The following is a 20,637-nucleotide window of genomic DNA, read 5'->3' as shown; positions in this document are numbered from 1 at the left end:
GTCTGGTCGCACTGCGGGGTGACAGGCGGCAACACCGTAACCACTTCTTCATCACGTCATTACTCTACTGCTTGAAGGGACAGAATTGCATGGATTTTTAATAAAGCAGACCATTTTGCAAAACGCTGCCCCAGCTGCAGTCAGGCACGAGTTCTGCTTCAGAGGAACTACACCAGCAGCATGATTTCAGGTAATGAGGCACTTTGAAGTTTTCATGCATTAACGTAAGGCGCAGCTCCACTAAGGTCAAGTGCCTGCTCTCAAAATGATCCCATCAGACTGAGCTGCTGTTGGTCAGATATAACAAATACCCTATCTGAGCAGGAAGAAGGGTACTGGGCACACAGAAACATGCAGGTTACTCTATTTAAGAAATACACCACCATATTGAGGGATTTCTTATAACAGAGATTGCTAAAGCATTTAAAAGTAAACATTAATGACTATATGAAATCACAGAGTAAAGACCCATTCATGTATTCAGCAATTCTTTTAAGACCCAGTAAGGTAGTTTGTCAACATACCATCTGCTTCGCTATCTGCATCAGTCACATCTGCTAGTTTAGGATGGGATGGCTGCAAAATATGCCTCTGAGGCTGAGTTACAATCTTCGATGGAACACAGGCCACGGGGCTGCTACCGAGAGAAGCTGGTGGCAGTCTAGAGAGGCTGTCATGCATCATCTTTGACCTCTGCACTGCCACACTATAATCTGGAGGTTTTAGGTGTAGGTGGGGTCCTTCCTTTAGGTCCGCTAAAGAAATCCCCATGTATCCTGGAGGAGTGGGAGGTGGCTCCCTATACCTATCCTCCTTCTTGGGTGAGGTGACACAGTACACTGGCATGAAAAACAAGCAATGGAAATGTTAATGAAAAATGTAAGAAATGAAAAAAAAAAAAAAAAACACCAAACATACTGAAACTTATTACAATGACAAAACAGAACTCAAAAATAGACTAAATGAGTATATTTGAATACAGTGACAGATTAAAAACATAATATTTAAAACAATATTTAAACCTGTTTTTCAAACACATAAATCACATTAGGTCTTGTAAACAAAACTAGAGTGACAGAGAGTTGAAAGAAGTGACGTGGTGACAAGCCATTCTCTGCAGCGGAGCCCTCCCAATTCAGAGATGGCCACCTGGGTCTTTGAGGACACCAGCCCCGGGGATAACGCAGTCAGAAACATTCAACGGTTTAACCTGAACATCTGTGCTCTGCTGACTGGGAAGATTTTCACAGAAATGATGTCTGGACCCTCTATTTCAGGGCTGTCGACCCTGGCCCTAAGACATGAACCACTGCTTTATGGCACTCCTGCGAAGACCACCTGTCAGTCCTGGCATATCAACAACTTGAACTTCCCGGCTACAGAGGACCTAATTCCTTCAAGAACCTTACTTCTAACTTCTGATCTGTGACTAAGTGAAAAAGAAAAAAAAATAATAGCCATATTTTTAGGAAATCCATCTTAAGTGTCCATGATTTTCAGCACACATTCAAAATAATTGTGACTTAAAAAAAAATGTGACCTAAAATCCTTTTCCCTAAGTTTGTAGACCATGGGACAAAGGCAAAGTTTCAAAAAGCTTCAGAAATAGGTTAAAGAAAGAGGAAATTCCATGAAATTAAGACCAATTCACAGGACCTAAGGGACAAACGGCTCTGACTACTTTGCTGATGTAACTTTTAAACACAAACACTACCTACATATAGGCAGAATAAATTAAGAAGGACTTGATAATTCTAATGTTAACTCCTCTTTTAGACAATCAGGTTTGTCCATACTGAAATTTCTACAACTGTACCAGCAAAATCTCCATGTAGTATCAAGGTCCTAAAGGCCTTCCATTCCCAACCGAGAAGATGGGGCAGGGAGGGGGTGGAGAAGTCAGCAAGACCAGTAAGATAAGAATGAAGAATTCAAACCCAGAGTCATCTAGGAATGCAATAAAAGATTTTTAAAAATGTAGTTTCCTAAACGGACAAGAGATTAATTTTATACCCTTGCACGCACATGTTTAGATATCCATATAGCAGCTGCCCAGAAGAATTTAATAAAAAACCCTTGGGGGAAAAAATCAACAAGCTAAAAACCCCAATCTGTACTGCAATTTGACATGTAAAAATGTACTATAAATATGCTATAAAAATCAGCACATCTTTCACGTTTTTAGTAATTTAAATTGACTTCATGAATGTTATACAGTTGATTTAAAGTATATTTATTCCATATAAACAGAAAAGCAGGGGCTATTATATCTAAATATTGATGCAATTCAAGGAAGAAATGAACAAAATTTTGATGGGTAAATACTAACAGAATACATACGACAAAAAAGCTGTGTGTGGTCAGAATGGAACCCACAACAGGAGGTGGCATACCCATGACGTGTGCTAGGAGGGTATACTGAAAAATATTTTGGACTTCCTTCTTTATCATAATTTTCCTCACTTTTACTACTTAAAAATAGTATCAGATTCAAAGTTTCTATCATGTAGGTACAGCAACTGTGGTCCAAACAACTTATGAGGTGACAAAGAGAATAATAATCCCTTTGTTAGGACTGCATAGTAATACAATCTTTCCTCAACGAAACCAAAGAGATCTCAAAAACAAAACACAAATGAAACTGTCACCTTAATTACCTTCATACCAACCCTTTCATTTTAATAGGCTTGAATACCTGTCCAAAAATCCTTCAGAAATTATCAACTTTTTGAAAATAATTTGTTTGCAGAGGGCAGGAAGAGAGGCTGGAGTGAGAGAAGGAATATTTCCAAGAGTAAAATTTTGGACCAAGATATCCCAATGCCACTTTTTGCCACTTAATCTCTAAATGCCATAGATAGGACAGAGAACACAGAACTTACCAATCAAGCCCTTTTCTGTACTTGAAGTAACAGTTTTGTAAACTGGGTCAGTGCCGTCCTTGGGGTCCAAGCCTTCAGAGGGCTCAGGTGTGATGCTCTCCAACACTCTCCGTTTAACTGTCCCATAGTTTGGTTCATGTGTGTCAGACAGAGAACTGGAGGAGGCCCAACTCTGTCTCAACTGATTAGTCTCTAGGTTTCCTTTACACTGACCACAAGTTCTAGAGCAGCCTTTAGGGCAGGAATAGGGATCACAGTCAGGGGGTTCGACTTCAACAATGGGACCATCCAAATGGGTATGTCGATAAGAGTTCAAAAAATCCCAGCCTTTTGGGTTTGGAAGGCTTTGGAAGTTGTCATGGGAGCTGCTTGAACAGGAAGTCCAACTTCCACGACCACTATCCGCTGCTTCTAAAATGACGTGCTCATGAGAAATCTCTTCATTACTCATAGAAGAGGAGACAGCTAAACTCCTAACGAGAGATGGCTTTGACAGCGTCCACCTAAAAAATTGGGGATACACAATTAAAAGTAATTTACTGGCTTACTGGAAAAACCTTCTTCTGTCCAATCCAAGTATTACTGCCTATAGAAGACTACAGAATTAAGCGTTCAATGCCAAAATAATCTTGTGGAAAAAAATGACACTGTAATCAATCATCACTTAATCTTTATTCCCATTAATGTTTGTACTTAGCTAGAAACACACATGGAAGAAACTCAAATCTTAGCAAAGTTACCTGAGAAATTTTTCTTAAATTGATTTTAAATGAAAATGAAAGATGAGGTCTGAAATGAATAAAATTAAGCATACATTTTCATTCTTGGTCAACATAATGCTCGACTCTACATGGATACAGAATAAAGAATTCTCAACTACATGTTCTCAACCATGTTTGGTTTTTCAATCTAACTCTGAGGTTAGCCTAACACAGTGCCACGTAAAAAGTAACTTCTCCAACCAACTAGCAACTGTAAAATGAATTCTATTATTTATAGCAGGGGTCCCCAAATAAGTGCTTAGGGGCCAAATTCAGCCAATGGCATGTTTTGGAGCAATGGCATGTATGGTCTGGAGCAAAGCATTTTACATTTTAAAGAGTACAGAGAAAAATGCAGTCTGCAAAGCCTGAAATGTTTATGATCAGGTCCTTTACCGTCCTCATCCCCCGCTGGCCCCCCAACAAAAAACGCTCATGAACCCTTCATTTAGTATAGAGCAGGTGTGAGCAAACTACAGCTCAAGGCCAAATCTGACCCTCAGCCTATTTTTGTAAATAAGGTTTTATTGGGACACAGCATGCCCATTTGTTTCCGAATTGTATTCTCTAAGGCTGTTGCGGAGCAAAAAACGGCAGGGTGGATGGAGCAGCTGTGACACAGAATTCATGACCTGCAAAGTCTGATATTATTTAGTATTTAACTTCTACAGGGAGGTTAGCTGACCCTTGGTCTAGAAAATCATAGTTTAAAAACCTTTACAAATATGCTGATACTTTGCTCTATCTTAATTTTTTCATATTAAAGAATACCAGATTTAACAGTTTAGAATCAACTTACTCTGTATTTTCTCAAAGATTTCCATATTCTAAATACAAATTTACAGTTAACTTTAAGAAAAACAACAAAAAACTTTGGACTTCCGCTAGCTGATAATTCTAACTCCATAAATCATACTTTCAGATTAAGGACTGACCCCACTCCCCCAACCTGTCTACAATGGGTACAACCCTGGGAGCACCTCCCATTACACAATCTTTTTGGGCATTCTCTGACTTAACAGCCACACCACAAGAACCATATCCCCCTATCAATAGCTGATTCACTCCGAGCTCTTATTCATTGAAAAATACATGACAGAAAGCTACTTAAGTTCAATACATGCTTTAGAAACAAGCACCCATTTATCTTTCAAAACAGTACTTATTTGCATATTCAAGATAGAGGATACATGCTTGGCCCTCATATTATTTTATGGCCCCCTTGCGACCACTCCACAGGGACAGGGGTATCCATCTAAGGGCAAGCTGGGGAGCACTGCTTGCAGTGGCCACCTGGCTTGGGTTTTGTGGTATGAACACAGGCAATTATACTTACCCAGGGCCAAGGTGAGTGTGGTCTCCTATCCCTGAGGAGTGTTCTGTTTTTTCCAAAAGCCCAGTGGATTCAGGGACCACCACAGCCTGTGAAGAACACCGTTCATCCTGCAGAGCTGTAGACATGGAGTCAACAGAACAATTGCTCACGATGCTGGATCGTGAAGAAATTTCACTATGGCTGGAGTCAGACAAGTTGTCAGATTTAGCTGACGGTGTAAGTGTATAACCTAAACGAGAGAAAACAAGTGATTAAACTACAAAACAAGGGAACAAGGAGGGGTATGTGGTCAGGGAGAAGATGAAGAAAAACATAACAACAACAAAAGACAGAGTAAGTAGCAATCTCAGTTTCCAACCATGTAGATGTAATGATGCCAATTTCCTATACACATTCCCCTACATATCCATTCATCTACCTACCTATACTGTACCAACCCGACTCCAAATTCCAGAAATACGAAGTCGAAATCCAGTATTACTGAGGAAACTAGTCCAAATGTATATCTGCCCTGGGCTTTCACATAGCTACAAGCATTTAATAAAAGAAGAAGGCATGAGATGTATTTCAAAATATTAAAAAGCAGACATCTTGAGTCTCTCAACTTCTTTTTAACCCTGTGTCCCCTTCTTTGATTAACACAGATATTTCCTTGCCTGATCTCAGTGTTGCGGTAAGGATGGGTGAGGGGAGTCAAGACTTAAGAGAAAGAATTATATTTTTGCTTTTTAAACTACATATACTTACCCTAGATATTCTGCTTATGTCACCTAAGGAGTCTTGCCCCAAGTTGAAAGCAATTATTTTCATATTTAAAAAAAAAAATGTTTTAGCTATGGATTTGATCTTATACCTGGTTTCCTTTTTCTTCACCAACTTCACAGAATATTGCATTAAACAACAGAACTGATATATTTATAAAAATGTATTGTGAAAATAACAGCATCTGCCTGTTTTAAATTACTCTGTGATTTACTGCACAGCAGATACAGCAAGAGAGATTTTCTTTTCCATTCTCTGGAATAAATGGGTGGAGATGGAATGAGGTAGAAGCATCTAAAAATAAATCCGCAGCAGGACAGTTAAATGCACATAATGTCTATATTGATAACTGTTAGAAAAGTAAACAAACTTATTTAGAAATAAAAGGAAATGCCATAGTAATCCCAACAAGGAGTATGTCTCAAAGAAGCAAACAATTATTTTCCTTTTCACTTGAAAAATGAGGCTCAGTAGGTACATGACCTTTAGGACAATCCTGAAAAAACTCATTAAGAACAACTACAGGCTTTATATACACATATAACTCAAGTCATTAAAGAAAAAAGTTGTTGAACACTAACCATATTAAGTAGTTCCGGTAACTATTTCAAAGAGAAAAATTAAGACCCAGAATATGGGTGATTTTTCTGTGGCTTATGGGGCTACCAGGCACAGGACAAGTTGAGATAAGCCAGGCTTTTGATCTTCTCAACATTACCATTTCTCAGTGCTTTTAGGAAGTGATTGGTCATCTTTCAAGAGGACCAAGAAAATGGATTTGGTAAATTAAAAACCAAAAAACAAAATATAAAAATTCTTCCTCAAAAGAAAAAAATCATTGCTCTTTTATCCTGGAGGTTACACTTGCTTTACTGTTTTAGAATTACATCCCTCTATCTGTTAGATCAGTTTTTCTCAAATACAATCAATTCTAAGAATGTCCTGGAAAGGTTATTATTATACATATTCTCGGGCCTCTCAATTCGAATTTATGAGGTTTGTGGTAGGACACAGTAACTGTATTTTTAACAAGTTTCCAAATGACCTTTCACTTGCTATGTCAGACTATCTCCTCTTCCTCTCTGGATCAGAGATTTATATGAAAAGCAAGCAAATGAAATAAAAAGTGTATGTGGACAAGACAGAGTTTCTTGCCTTATTTTTCCTTTAACTTGTAAAGTAGTTGCAGTAATAAGAGCAATAAAATTCTCTGAAGCAAAGTTGGTGATCAGATCATTACTGGGGGTTCTAATGCAAAAGTAAATACTGATTTCTAAAAAGTACCTCTATTTATTTCATTCACAGACCCAGCCGCTATCAGCAGGAAATAAAGCCAACTACAGAAAACAAGAGTATAAATCTTACTCACATTAGTAAAATAACATGTACAAATAAGGCACTTTAAATAAATACGACTTTGTTGCTAGAGTACCTTTAAACACTAATCATAAAATGCCTGTAAATCATATTTTACACTAAGTTGTCTGCCTAAACTTTGTTTGATAAATAACTTCATTTAAGCTACATTTACATTAATAAATGAAAACAAATTTAACACTAAAATTAAGTAAGGAACTCCATCAGATTGTCTTTCTCCTTTTAGACTTGAATCGCGTATAGAAGCAGTTTAAAGCGTTACGGTTGCCTCCGCTATTTGAATTGAAGATGTCACTCCCTTTCTCATCTTTGATGTTGCTTCTAACATCCTTCACTTTCTCACAGCTTTCTGTAGCTTGATGGTGATCTGCGTCCTCTTTTTTGCTGTTGGCTAGTCTCTCCCTTGAAAGAGTTCTTTCCCTAAATCTTCTAAACGGGGATGTCATTCTTTTTCTGGCTGCGTTCTCACAACTTGTCCTGTCTCTATTCTCCTCAGTGGCCTTCTCGGTCCTGTCTGTTCTTTTGGCTGTGCTCCTGGTAATCTGAAGGATTTTCTTTTGCAAGTAAACCCCACCTATTCCGGGGCAGTTCTGGCCACTGATCTTGGTGCTGGACTCACGGGGAGGGGATGAGGAAGGCCCTGAGGGGCGCAGCAGGATGCTGAGATCAGATAGGATACTGCCAACTGGAGGGAGAGATGCAAAAACCCTGTCATGGTCAATTAATTCTTTCCAGTTAATCACAATTAGCCTGGTTTCTATTATAGAACATTTCACTATTAAAAAATTCAAACATTTTGACAATATCGGAAAAACTGAAATCCAGTAATGTATTTTTTAAAGCAAAGAGAGTCTACTATATAGCATAAACACTGCAGTCATTGCAAGACAGAACACAGGAGAAAAATTACCTTAATCACAACAAGATGGTAATAAAACATTGCTGAAAGTAAGCGAAGCTTGTCATAAGGAAAAATATGACAAGAGTATGAGGTAACCAGAATTATTTCTCAAAAATAACTATGTCTAGAATTTTCAGGCAGATCCTACTAAGAAAAAGCTTGGTAAAAACAAGACAGGACATATAAATAGTAAATACAATGTAAATATTTATAAAGCACAATTTCTGATCCTGTTTATCTCCAAGATGGAAAGGCTGCCTTCCATTAGCACAAGGGAAGATGAAGGATAAGGTGGCCTGATGTCTCATTTTTAAGAAGTTCTTACTTACCAAAAAAAAAAAAAAAAAAAGTTCTTGCTTATTTAAATTCCCATTAGGAAAAACATGAAGATAGGCTTATTTCCTTAAATGTTAGAAAACAGAACTAATTCTGAAGTTTAGCAAGAACCATGAACTAGGAATTTCAAAGTTTAGCAAGAACCTCATAATGTACTCTTAGTTTAATAATATTTTTGTTCAATTACAGACTACTGGCAAAATCATGTCTATGGAAATAAAAGGAAATATAATAACTGGTGGTATTTTGATAGAACATATGTAAGAACAATAAAAAACAGTTTTAAAGAAAATAATTTCTTCAGGTTTCTAAGGATCCTAAACACGCCTATGACAATCTCCCAAAGCCATGAGCATCAAGGGCAATTGGTGACCAAATGATGAAAGACAAAACGGCAAAAAGACTTCTCGATTCTAGGGGTGAGAGTGGATTTTCTTTTGGGAATGAGAGCAATGGGGAAATTCTTTCTCCCCCACGTCACATTCAGGCAAGAACACCATATTCAATTCAACTAGTCTCCTGGTTAGATAACTGTCCATATTGGGACCTCTGAACAGCCTCCAAAAGGTGTGGAGGGTGTAAGGGTGTTCTTGAAAGGGTGTTAAGAGCATGCGGCTACTGTTCATCAGGACCATGTGTGTGACAGGATCCCTCTCTTTGAGATCTGGTAAGGGGCAGTTCAGATAGGAATATGCAGACAGTGAAGAGATGAGACAGATCTGCATGCTTCCCAAAACCATATGCGAGCTACATACCACAAGATCAGAAACCTGTGTTGTATAATCACACCTGTTAATATATACTGTTTGTATGTCCTATTTAATTTTTACTACTCTTAGTAAAATCTGAATGAAAATTCTAGCTAGTCTCCGCTGTGTCAATTGAGAGGGATAGGGCACGTTAGCAATGAAGCTATGTTACCCTGGGGTGGCAGCAGGGAAAAAAGACAACACACCTCAATTTACTAAACACTTATCATCTATCAGGTTTTCTAAGTATTATTTCCTTTAACTTTGTATGAGGCCCCTAAAAGGTCTCAAAGGGGACAAAGATGGTCTTCCTCCCATCTTATGGACAGGAAACCCGATCTTAGAAATCAGTTGTGCATAGTTACACAACTATAGTGGGGAAGAGAGTCAAAATTCAAACTCAATTCTGACATCATTTACCACATCACTGCCACAAATATGGCAGCTAATAAAAAGGAACCCTCAGAACTGAGATGAAACTTAGAACATGGGCGCTAAGGGAAGCTCTGGAAGCTTCTCTTTCCTGCTAGATTTCTTAAGGTTGTCTTCCCCAACCCCACGTGCCCTCTTGTACTGTGATTATTTAAACACATTAATTCTTTTATATCTGTGAAGATGAGGCCAGAACTAAGGTTTTTTGTTTGTTTGTTTTAACCAGGCTAACAAAAAGTGTGGAGGGGCCAATGCTATAAAGATACACACCCTTTAAAATGCTACACGTGCAGCTACCATGAAATGCCATTTGCATGCACACTACCCAGGCTAGTCAAGACAAAAAAAGGGCTTCATTCTGAATTATGAAAACACAGGTCAATGAGCAAGAAAGATTTCAGGTATTTCACCTCAAGAGGTTCTACGTATGATGTAAAATCCATAAGGATATAGGTTATTTTAAATTCTGATTACTAAAAAAAGTAATAAGACTCCATTAACTAAAAAAAAGAATGTATCAACTTAAATGTTTCTTTTCCTAAGTTTTGTAGTTGGTTAAAACCAGTTTCTTGTAGAAATTCATATTTTAAAATACTCCACAAAATGTTTAAGTAACTGCAAATTTCTGTAACAAGAATCTGCACAGAATGAAACAACTGTGACTTCTGCCTTCATTCGTATCTACGCTTGTCCACTGACAAAGGGCCACACTTTGAATACAAGAGTCCTGGTTATGATGCTCAATACCTAGAAAGCATCTGAATCATTCAATCTACAACATGAAAGTCCAGTAAGTATTAGGAGTTACAAGTTTCTTCATTTTCTGTTATCACTACAGATTGAAAAGCAAATTATGTGCCACCAAGTGTTGTTTGGTGTAATAAGGACTAGCTTCGACTATTATGTCTTACCTTTGCGAGGGGAACCTTGAGGAGATGCAGGAGGACTAGAGTGTAAGGATGATGCCACAGAGATAGTATCTTCTGGATGTTTCTTACCACTTATTTCTTCAGTTGTTCCTAAAACTTTCTGAGGTAAATTTGTACCTAAAAATAAAACCCAAGAAGCAAATAAGTATCACTTCACAATTAAAATATCTGTAGTGGCCTAAAGTACTACGTGTAGTGGCCTAAAGTACTACGTAACTAAAGCCATGATACACAATGGCTAGTGCAGTCAACGGAAATGTATACATGACAAACAGGGACTAAATGACTGGGTAATGGCATACAGAGATTCTCACCTCTACGTTATTTGTTCCAATCAGCTAGTCAGCACGAACCAGACTGTAACAGTTCTTGGTTGGATGGTTGGTTGCTTTGTGGCGTAAGGGAAACCGAGTTAACCGTCTGAGTATAGTGTCCCAGCCCCCACAACTGACACACTTGTTTTGTGGGAAGTCTTAACAGAGAAGGGATGGATTCAAACACTTCTCTCCCCTCTAGAGGTGGCCTCTCCAAGTCAGGGCGACGCATGTGGTGGGGGCGGTGTGGGGATGCTGGCCCTGTCACTACCTGCGGTGCAGCTGCACTGAGGGTGTACAGAAGAAGCTGCAGAGCTGCCAGGTCAGCCCTTTTCAAGAGCACTAAATTCACACTACAGGAAAAAAGTAGACAACAGAAACAATCATGCATTTATGGGAAAATAGTATTACCAACCCCCCTGGAAACATGCTGCAAAGTTCTATCTTTACTCTTGTCCAACAGCTGGTCCTGTTTAGCGTGGGTCAGACAGCAATGGTTTCACCATTCTGACATTTTTTTTTTAAGATTTTATTTATTTATTTCACAGAGAGAGAGGGAACATAAGCAGGGGCAGAGGGAGAGGGAGAAACAGGCCTCCCGCCGAGCAGGGGGCCCGATGTGGGTCTCGATCCCAGAACGCTGGGATCGTGACCTGAGCCGAAGGCAGACACCTAACGACTGAGCCACCCAGGTGCCCCTATTCTGACATTTTTATATTTATCTTCTTTAGGAAATGTCCAAGAGCTACCGACACTTTTTCAATCAGTAAAGTAAGCCCAACTTTGGTGGGCCTTTGTCATAGTACCAAGCAGCTGTTTCATACTGAAGAAATTTAAATCACAGTATACTCACACTACTCTTACTGAAGTGCTGTTTTAATATAAATGTAGTTATCATATAAATAACAGCCATATTACAATAAGCAAAAACAGGACTACTTAATACTACCTTTTGGGCAATGACATTCAAGTAAGACGCCAGATCAGGATTTGTCTCATTTCGTACTCCGAACCAGTCACTTGATCAACTTCACTGATTTTGTGTCCCATTACCTCTTCATTTCCATAACCATCGAACTAGTTTAGGCTCTGAGCAGCTTCCAGTTAATTACTACATCAGCTTTCCATTTGGACTCTGTCTGCATCTTACTGCACTCCCTACTATAGTCCTTCTCCAATAAAAATAGACCGTAACCTTCCCCTGCTCAAATCTCTGCAGCCACTACCCACTGACAAGTCTCCTTTGGCAGGCCATGTTATCATTTCAGCATGCCTAGGACTTCACTTCTCGTCATCCTGGGAGGCTGCTGGGTATGAGAGTTAGAAGCAAGGGCATTAGAGCCAGTTAGCATGGGCCCAGCTCCCAGCTCCCTTACTCACTGGCGGTATGTAAGTTACTGAGACCCTCCGTGTTTCCTCTGTAGAATGAAGAGTATTAGGTATTCTACAGGCTTATCGTGAAGACTACATGAATATAACAAACCTAGTAAAACACTCAGAATCGTGTCTGGCATTCAGGGGGTTCCCTATAGGTAGTAGCTTTAATTATTATTGTCTCTCAACCCTTTCTACAGCTCTGCCCTTGGAAGCAGCACAATGCCCATAGCTCCTTGTAGATCTCCCAAACTCTTCTGCCTGAAGCAATTTCTCAGCCATCTTTGCCTAATTACATCCTTCCTAATCAACCCTTAAGACTCTTCTTAGGCATTACCCCCAAAAAGTCACTTCAGAAGCTCTACTTTATACTTAGCTCTGTGTGCCCTAAAAGCTTCCCACCTTTTTTTTTTTAAATATGTTTTTACGGCGTAAAAACAAACATATATACTTAAGTTACCGGTTTGTGTGTCTATAGCACCAGAGGGAAAATCTGGCAAGGGCAGGCGCCCTTTCTTATTCCACTTTTGATCTCAAAACAAAATCAAATTAAATTCACAGACTTCTACTGAGTATGTCCTAAATACAATACATGGGCTAGGTAATAACGTTAGGAACGAAACTGAATCTAGTTTCCCTTCCACATGGCCTAACAGAGGGGCAGGGAATAAAGCACGGGCTATTCTTTATACTTTACAATCTTTTCCTGTCTGCTAACTAGGTTTTTCAGAAGTGATCATTAATGAAAAAACAATACACATCTTTAGAATAAGCAACCTCATTCTCATAGGGTGCATGTGCATTAGATAACTATTTTATGCACCTCTGAACGCAGTAAACTCTTGGTACCTCAGTGCAGTGCTGTAAGTTTTCTCTTGATTATGACTACAGAAATTCCAATACCAGCATTTAAAATATGTATGCTGTCAACACATACCTACAGGCAAACTACAACCTTTTTAAATTCATGAGTGATGATTAAATTATACAAACTACACTAGCTCGTTTTCTGAGCATTTACATTTACAATTATCTTTCAGTCTAACTCCCCTGGAAATTTTAATTAAATCAATGCAATAATAATTGTGAATACTCACTTAATGTGGCAGGGTCTTTGGCTTGTCCCTTCTTCCTGATGGGGTGCAAATTAACAGCTGGCACTTGGAGCACCTGGCTTACTCTGTGGGGCTGATGCAAATGTGCTTTAGCTGTTTGGCCTGCCGATCTCATAGGCACTGGAGACATTTCTGATGATTTGGCTGATCTTTTCTCACTTAAATTCTTGGTCACTAATAGAATACAGTAAGAAATATGTAACTGTGTGCTTTTTAAGGCAAGGTTGTTATTACCAATGACAATAATAAATGATTGCATTAAAACCATCTATTTTTTAACATAAAAAACACAACAGATTAATCTTCCTAAAGATAACTTCATGTAAGTACTATGGCTTATTAGGCCCTGCATGATTAGCATCAAGCCGATATTCACCTCCCTAACACCACACAACTAGATGAGATCCCTTATTTTCTCAAGGCATCCTGTATCTTATCTTCACAGCACTGATAATTGTTTGTAACAATTCAATTACCTGTGCGATTCATCAATTAATGCGTTCCCCTGACCAGGCTCTTAACTAACAGGAGAGTAAGGACTGCATATCTTGCTCACTGCTATATATCCCTATGTATGCAGTGATTGATGCAAAAAAGATGGGTATTTGCTGAGCAAGTGAAATTGTTTTAATAGTTATATACAGNGAATGCCATGGAATTGTTTTATAAATTAATGGTTAGAATATTTGACGATAAATGTCAAATAAATTAAAAACCGAGAACCTGACTTAAGAAACAAAAAGCTGCCGCCTTTGTATAAAATCAATACGGTAGTCCAGAGGAAAGAACTTTTAATTCTTCAGTTATTCAGGGTGGTTTCAACACAGGTCCAATCTCAGTACTCCATGATGTATTTGTTTTTAACATAAAGAGAAAGCAAAATTAGCACATTTAACCAATCCCAGCAGAGCTATAATAGTTATCTACCATGCTCTTATTATTAGGGCCTAGAGAGTATTTTGAGTGTTATGAATTAGGAAACATCTCAGAAGTCAAAACAAAGGGACTCCTGTGGGATAATGTGCAGTGGCTCTTCATCTGCCTGAATCCAAGCAATTATCTCACCTTTCAGTTAAAGCCATGAAACACACCTTCCCCTTTCTCTCAATACTAATCAATTTTCAAGTGACATCTTAACGGCTGTGATACAAAGAAAAAAAAAATCTAAAAGTCTAAAATATAGATGACTGCCCAAACCCAACCAAATACATACTGATTTATTAGGAAGAACCAAATTCTAAAATGCTCAGCAATCAACTACTGTATAGGCTTGGGATTCAAAAATCATTTGGAAAGTGATTAAAAATAAAAAATATTTAAATGCTTAAAAATCATTTACGCAACAGAAATCAAGTAAAGACTCTCAAAGCAAATTAAAGGAATACACACTGTATTAAACGATCACAAAACTTAAAGAAGGTCCCAGAGGTTTACTCTTTTTAAATCAGTATTAAATATGTAGTGAAGGACACCATTTAGTGTTGTGAGAAAACAGGTAAGTCTAGGTGGGTGTAAGAAAGGATGCAGGTGTGTGTGTGAGGGAGGGAGGATGCCAGAGAGAATGGATGCAGAATAGGTATGTGGAACCATTCTGGGCCCCAGTTTTTAACAATGACCCAGGCATAGGGGAGATTTTTATGCTCTTGAATATCCCAAATCAGATTTAGGGAACCAAAAAAGCAGATAACGAAAACAAAAGATAAAATAAATATCATTTCTGCTTTTGTCTGATGAAAGGTTAAACTGTGTTGCATAGCCGTAAGATGATGAGGGTCTATGCTGAGCTACTTGGGGAAAAAATAATTTGATGCTCATGCAAAACAGGGTCAGAGTACTTGAATACATTAATTATGTATATGGGCTTTGAACTGTAAAACATGAATGAATCTTAAGGTTCTGTACACTTCTTCAGTCTTTACTCCTTACATGTACCATTTTCAGATGGCTGATGCTATTCTTAATAGGTCCCAGGTAGCAAAAAATTTTCCTAGATACCTTCAAGGTCTATATATGTTCATTATTTTTAATGGCCATGCACTATTCCTTGTATCGATAAGGAAACTGCGTGCTTAACTATTCTTTAGCATTTTAGTATATGCATGATTTCTTTTTCATCAGAATACATTCTGCAACATCTTTATATAAACAGATTTTTGGGTGCATTATCTCAATGGAATAACAACCCCAATACTGGATACCTGACAGGTAGCTGCAAGGAGTAAATGGCAATGTTTGTGAAGTGCCTAGCAAGGCTGCCGCACATAGAAAGCTCTCAATAATTGTTAGGTTTTATTATTTCTTTCTCCTAATAGGATTGACGTAGAAAGAATCAGGGAGATAAAACATACCGTCAATCCTTAAGTTTTACACATTGGGCAAACAGCGATCTGGGATGAAGAGAACCTTGCTCAAAAAGTAATTTATAAATGACACTCAAACTCTGTCTTCATCCTTCAGAAGGTGTTTGTTCCATCATACTTTTGTCATCTGGGTAGAAGTGTTCAAGGTATCGTTTTTACAACATTTACCAAATTGCTTATTACTTTTACTTTAAAATCCACGGTCTTATCTGAAATTTTTAAATCAGTATGTGGCTGTATGTCCACTTTCTCTTTTCTACTTTGTTGACAAACTTTTTCTATTATATGCTATTTGTTAATCTCAGGGTCAGTTCATGATGACTACCATTTCCTCCTATCAATTAGGAATACAGAAACAGAAAATATGAACCTCCCCCAAACGTACTGTCAATAGTTTATCAAGTTCTAGACATCCTATTGGAATTTTTATTGCCATAACATAAAATTATATATATATATATATGCATAAAATAACATCCACTTTTAATTTAGTCATCTTTTTTGGTTGTTACAACACAGTGTATTTTACCATTTTTGATTTCTGCTTTTATAACTCATCATTTCCTTGACCCAGGCACATATACATTCTGTTCTTTGTACAGGTATTCTCAGTTTTTAGAAGTTTGCATTACACCATTTCGCTTTTATGAAACACCTACGTCAATACCAGTTTTCACTAGCCACAAAAAATCTGAAGAGGATCCTTGCTCTATAGACACAGTGTGAACCCTAAGCAGTCAGAGTAGAATCAACAAGCTATTTTCCTAAAAACTATATTCAGCACCTGAGTATTAAACTGTCATAGCTTTCAACTGGGTCTGTGCGCATCAGTGCTTTATCTAGATTTATTTTGTGCATCCATTAGCAAGATATGTCCTAAGGTATTAGAAAAGCCAAAAAGAGGTTATTTTTTTGGGTTTGGGGATACTCAATTTTTTTTCATATAAAATCATGGTTATTCTGTCTTCCCCTTATGTCATTTTGGCTTATGAAAGGTTTCATAGGAACGCTCTACTTAGGAATAGTGGGGGAAACCTACACGTAATTAAAAAAAAAAAAGTTGAGAATAGGCTCTTCTTTTGTCCATCACATTTCCTGTATTTTAACAATATCAGAATGTGCCTGACTTTTCTTGTTTTACCTTAATTACTGACACCTATGATCTCTAATGTTTCTTTTTTTTTTTTTTTTAAGATTTTATTTATTTGAGAGAGAGAGAGAGAAGGGGAGGGAAGAAGTGAGGGAGAGCACACATACAAGCAGGGGAAACAGGAGAGGGAGAAGCAGGCTCCCCCAATGAGCAGGGAGCCTGATGTGGAGCCTGACCCCAGGACCCTGGGTTCATGACCTGAGCCGAAGGCAGACGCTTAACTGAGCCACCCAGAAGCCCCTCTCTAAGGGTTTCAATAAAATTTCCTGGATTTCCTAGTTGGCAAGTAATATTATCTGTGAGATTTAAAAAACGTAAAAATTTCACTTAATTTTACTCTTCATTTCGGGGTGAAGGTAAAAATGTTCTCAAACAGAAGGGCTCCTCTATAATGTTCCAGTTTTTGTAAGAAGACTTTATAATGATTTTTAAAGAAGAACTCTTTATCTTTCAATTTTCTGCCTAGGGTAATCATTAAGAATGGATGGTATTCAGTATCTAGTTAAGTGGATCACTTGAGGCTCAGGGTATGTCAGAAATCTTTTGTGAGTGAAAGTTAATTTTCATGGGACTTCAGCTTAACTCTAGAAAAATAAATTTCTATTCTGTTCTTTTTTACATTAAGTGAAACCTTATACTTACAGGTACCATAGGCAGGTTCCCACTGTAATGACATCATCTGAAACTTTTCCTCATCTGTGTCTACATCCAGACTGGAAAGATACTGTTTCACTTTTCTTGCCATTTGGGCATCCTCGTACAGCTTCTTGGCATTAAGTAGAGAGCTGCGACGCGCCCTTTTTTTGTGTGCACCTCCCTGAACATCCAGCATGTTCGAGTTTGTACTGCCTTGACTCAGTGACCTGTGGGGAGATGGACATCACAATGAGGGGCAGTAAAGATGAGAATTACACATCGGCAGACTGAAGATTAAAAGTATTTTGTTCTGTTAATGCTATTGCATGCTGATGCAAATGAGTTAAAAGATGAGGAGCATTAATGCAAGTAATATGGCACACATGGCTCTGTTCTGAGTTTTAAGATTCGGCAAAGTGTAGAATTCAAAAGACTAAGATAACAATCTCTCCCCCCTCCCCACCCAAAGCAACAAATTTCATCAGATCTGTGTTTGTGCCTATGCAACCCACGGCCAAACTTTGACAAGTAAACTGGCCCAGAGGCCATCTACACTCTGAAGATATGGCAAGAGCCTGGGTCACAACAAGTGCATCCTTAGCCAGATCTCTGCACCAGGAGTTTCTGGGGCAGCTCTGCTTGTCTGTGTTGCTTTGGGCATGCCATAGCCATCACTGTTCCTGTCTATAGCAGGTCCACTCAGGGTATGCTAGCCAATTTTACCAGTAAGCAGCTCTTGGCCAAAATTCAAAGAGAACAACTGATAGGAAAAACAAGCATTTATACTCAATTTAATACAGTTAGGGACCAGAAGTACAATAGAAACCTACTCAATCTTTTCACTCACACGCGGATTGGTTAGGCAATATGTGGTTCTAGGACTGACGATGTGGGACTTGAGACCCTTCTTTGCAATGCCTCTGTGATGGAACTGCAAGCCAGGTAGAAGTAACTACAGTTCAAACAAGGTAATGGTTCTCCCAACTCTCCTCTTTTTGACAAACCTCATTCTAGAATGACCACATCTAGAACCAATGTAAAATAGGAAATGCAATGCAACTTGTCCTTTCTAATAAGGCTAGGAATGCAAGGTTCTTAAATGATTTTTATTCTAAATGAAGTTCCCATTCCAAAATAATAGTTATCTACAGGTTTTCTAAATTATCCTCATTTTTCCCCTCAAATATTCTAAATAGACCACAACCACAGAACAATTTGTTCTTCAGTGCTCACATACTATTTAAAACAGATACTAGAATCCTAATGTTTTCTTTGTAAATTAAGTGAAACAAAGTTGTTAAAGTATTTTTTTTCACTATTTTAAGATCTTTGGAATAGGACACGCCTTACATTTGAAATCTTTCGATTTCTACTTTTGATTGCTACTGGTCAGGCAGAAACTGTGACACGGTTATCACTAGTTTCACACACAGAAACTTCAAAACTTGCAGAATGGTTGGGAAGAAAATCCAATGACATTAGTGAATTACTCTTTCAATCCAGTAACCAAATGATTGTAAGAAGGGAGTGATTCTGACAAGTTCAACAACATTCCCAAAGCAGCAGTCAAAAGGAGGCTAGCTCTAAGTATCTGCAAACCCATGCCAAGAGTTCAGCACCAGCAGCTTTTATTTCTTTAATGGCTTATTTTAAGAAATAATGCATTACCCAACACACTTGATGGCACAAAAGATAATACCGTGCAGGGAAAAAAACTCCCAGAAACCAGTTCACTCAAAGATTCATATTCTAAATACGAAGAAATCTGAGATCTAAATAAACCAGTTTAAATGCTCACATTTTTCTTTTAATGAATGCAAAAGGGTGTTATGTGATAAAAATACATATCTAAGTTTACAAAAGAGCTCTTTTAATAAGCATAAAGTAAAAAATATTCAGGGGTAAGAAGACAGTGATTTTTCTAATAGTGGTACCTCAAATAATGGTGTGTCCAACAACTGAAGATGTCTTAGATTCAAATAAATGCAGTAAAATCAAGTGCCAACATTTAGGAGCAAATTTTAATACCAATATTTTAATAAGTTTTTCTTTGCTGGTATCCAAAAAAAAAAAAAAAAAAGGTTGTCTGCAAATCTAGGATACACACAAAATTCTAATAACTAAAAACATTGTAATAAAGGACAATAAAACGTCTTCTAAACTACTTCCAAAACAGAAACCACCATGATGTAAGAATAAAAATACCCAGCATCTGAGAAAGCACCATACAATGCAACCCTAAAACTGAACAATGACTATGTTACTTAAGTCATTCAACATCCCAAATTCCCACAAGGATGTACTGACCAAGTATTCTTCCTCATAATACTAACGCCAGGAATCAATTTCTATTTTCAGTGAGAAGAACCAGAAAAGACCAAGACATAAATGTGGAATACAGAAGAAAACACACGAGAAACACAAAGAGAAGGAAGAATGTAGAAGGAAATTCAAGTTCACCAAACTTCAACAGAAAACAAGATCACAAATAAGACAAGACTCAAGTTCAAGTTAAGTGGCTCACAAAAAATCCTGTCATGTAATAAGAGCATCTAACTTCATTATTCATTATAGTCTTAAAATAACAAAATCCTTCATTCACAAAAACCATTTCTTTCTTCATCTAAAAATGAAAGGGCTACACAGATGATTTATAAGGTCCTAAACACTCAATGATTCTAAATAGGTATCTACGTAAAAGCAGAGATCTGAACATACCTGAACAACAAAAGGTGGCAGTTTCTGATTGTATTAGTTCTTTTTTTTTCCCCCCAAGTCAACTCTACCCCCAACTTGGGCTTGAGCTCACGACTCCAAGATCAAGAACTGCATGTTCCATAGACTGGGCTGGCTAGGCACCCCTGATTGTATTACAGTTTTAACAGAGATAAGGGAGTCTCTTATTAAAAATGGTAGAAATTAAAAATAAATTTCTATCAATGTTGCATTATGTCTCATGGTATTAAGTGGATCTGACAAATTAAAATAATTTTCTATTTCAATTATTTACTAACTGAATTTTATAGTATAGTTTGGATAAGGGCTGCCTCTTTCTGGAGAACTAATGGAAACATAACCTTTATAAACAAACTTCATCCATTTTTATATTATTACATATTTTTTTAAATAAATATGGCATTTGAAGAAACTGTTTTTTAGAAGTAGGCTCCACATCCAACGTGGGGCTTGAACTCATGACTGTGAGATCAAGAGTCACATGCTC

The 20,637-nt window shown here is 37.8% G+C and overlaps 1 protein-coding gene across 4 annotated transcripts in view; it reads right to left on the bottom strand.

The window, feature by feature from the left end:
* Positions 1-20,637, bottom strand: part of RAPGEF6 (Rap guanine nucleotide exchange factor 6) — a 179,207-nt gene that overhangs the window by 3,745 nt on the left and 154,825 nt on the right. For 2 of the 4 annotated variants that reach the window (XM_008698967.2, XM_040622493.1), the window contains 6 exons: positions 17,421-17,641; positions 13,251-13,442; positions 10,448-10,582; positions 4,980-5,208; positions 2,883-3,385; positions 525-839 (listed from right to left, as the gene is read on the bottom strand). In XM_008698967.2, coding sequence (XP_008697189.1) covers positions 525-839; positions 2,883-3,385; positions 4,980-5,208; positions 10,448-10,582; positions 13,251-13,442; positions 17,421-17,641 — 1,595 coding nt within the window. Of the gene's footprint in view, positions 1-524; positions 840-2,882; positions 3,386-4,979; positions 5,209-7,135; positions 7,804-10,447; positions 10,583-13,250; positions 13,443-17,420; positions 17,642-20,637 lie in introns of those variants that run through there. The other 2 variants (XM_040622494.1, XM_040622495.1) reach the window with 2 other exon arrangements.

Source organism: Ursus maritimus, unplaced genomic scaffold (assembly GCF_017311325.1).
Source record: "Ursus maritimus isolate PB19 unplaced genomic scaffold, ASM1731132v1 scaffold_5, whole genome shotgun sequence".
In the NCBI taxonomy this organism is placed as follows: Eukaryota; Metazoa; Chordata; class Mammalia; order Carnivora; family Ursidae; genus Ursus; species Ursus maritimus.
Note: the sequence above shows the minus strand (reverse complement) of the source record. Positions and strands in the feature narration are given on the sequence as shown.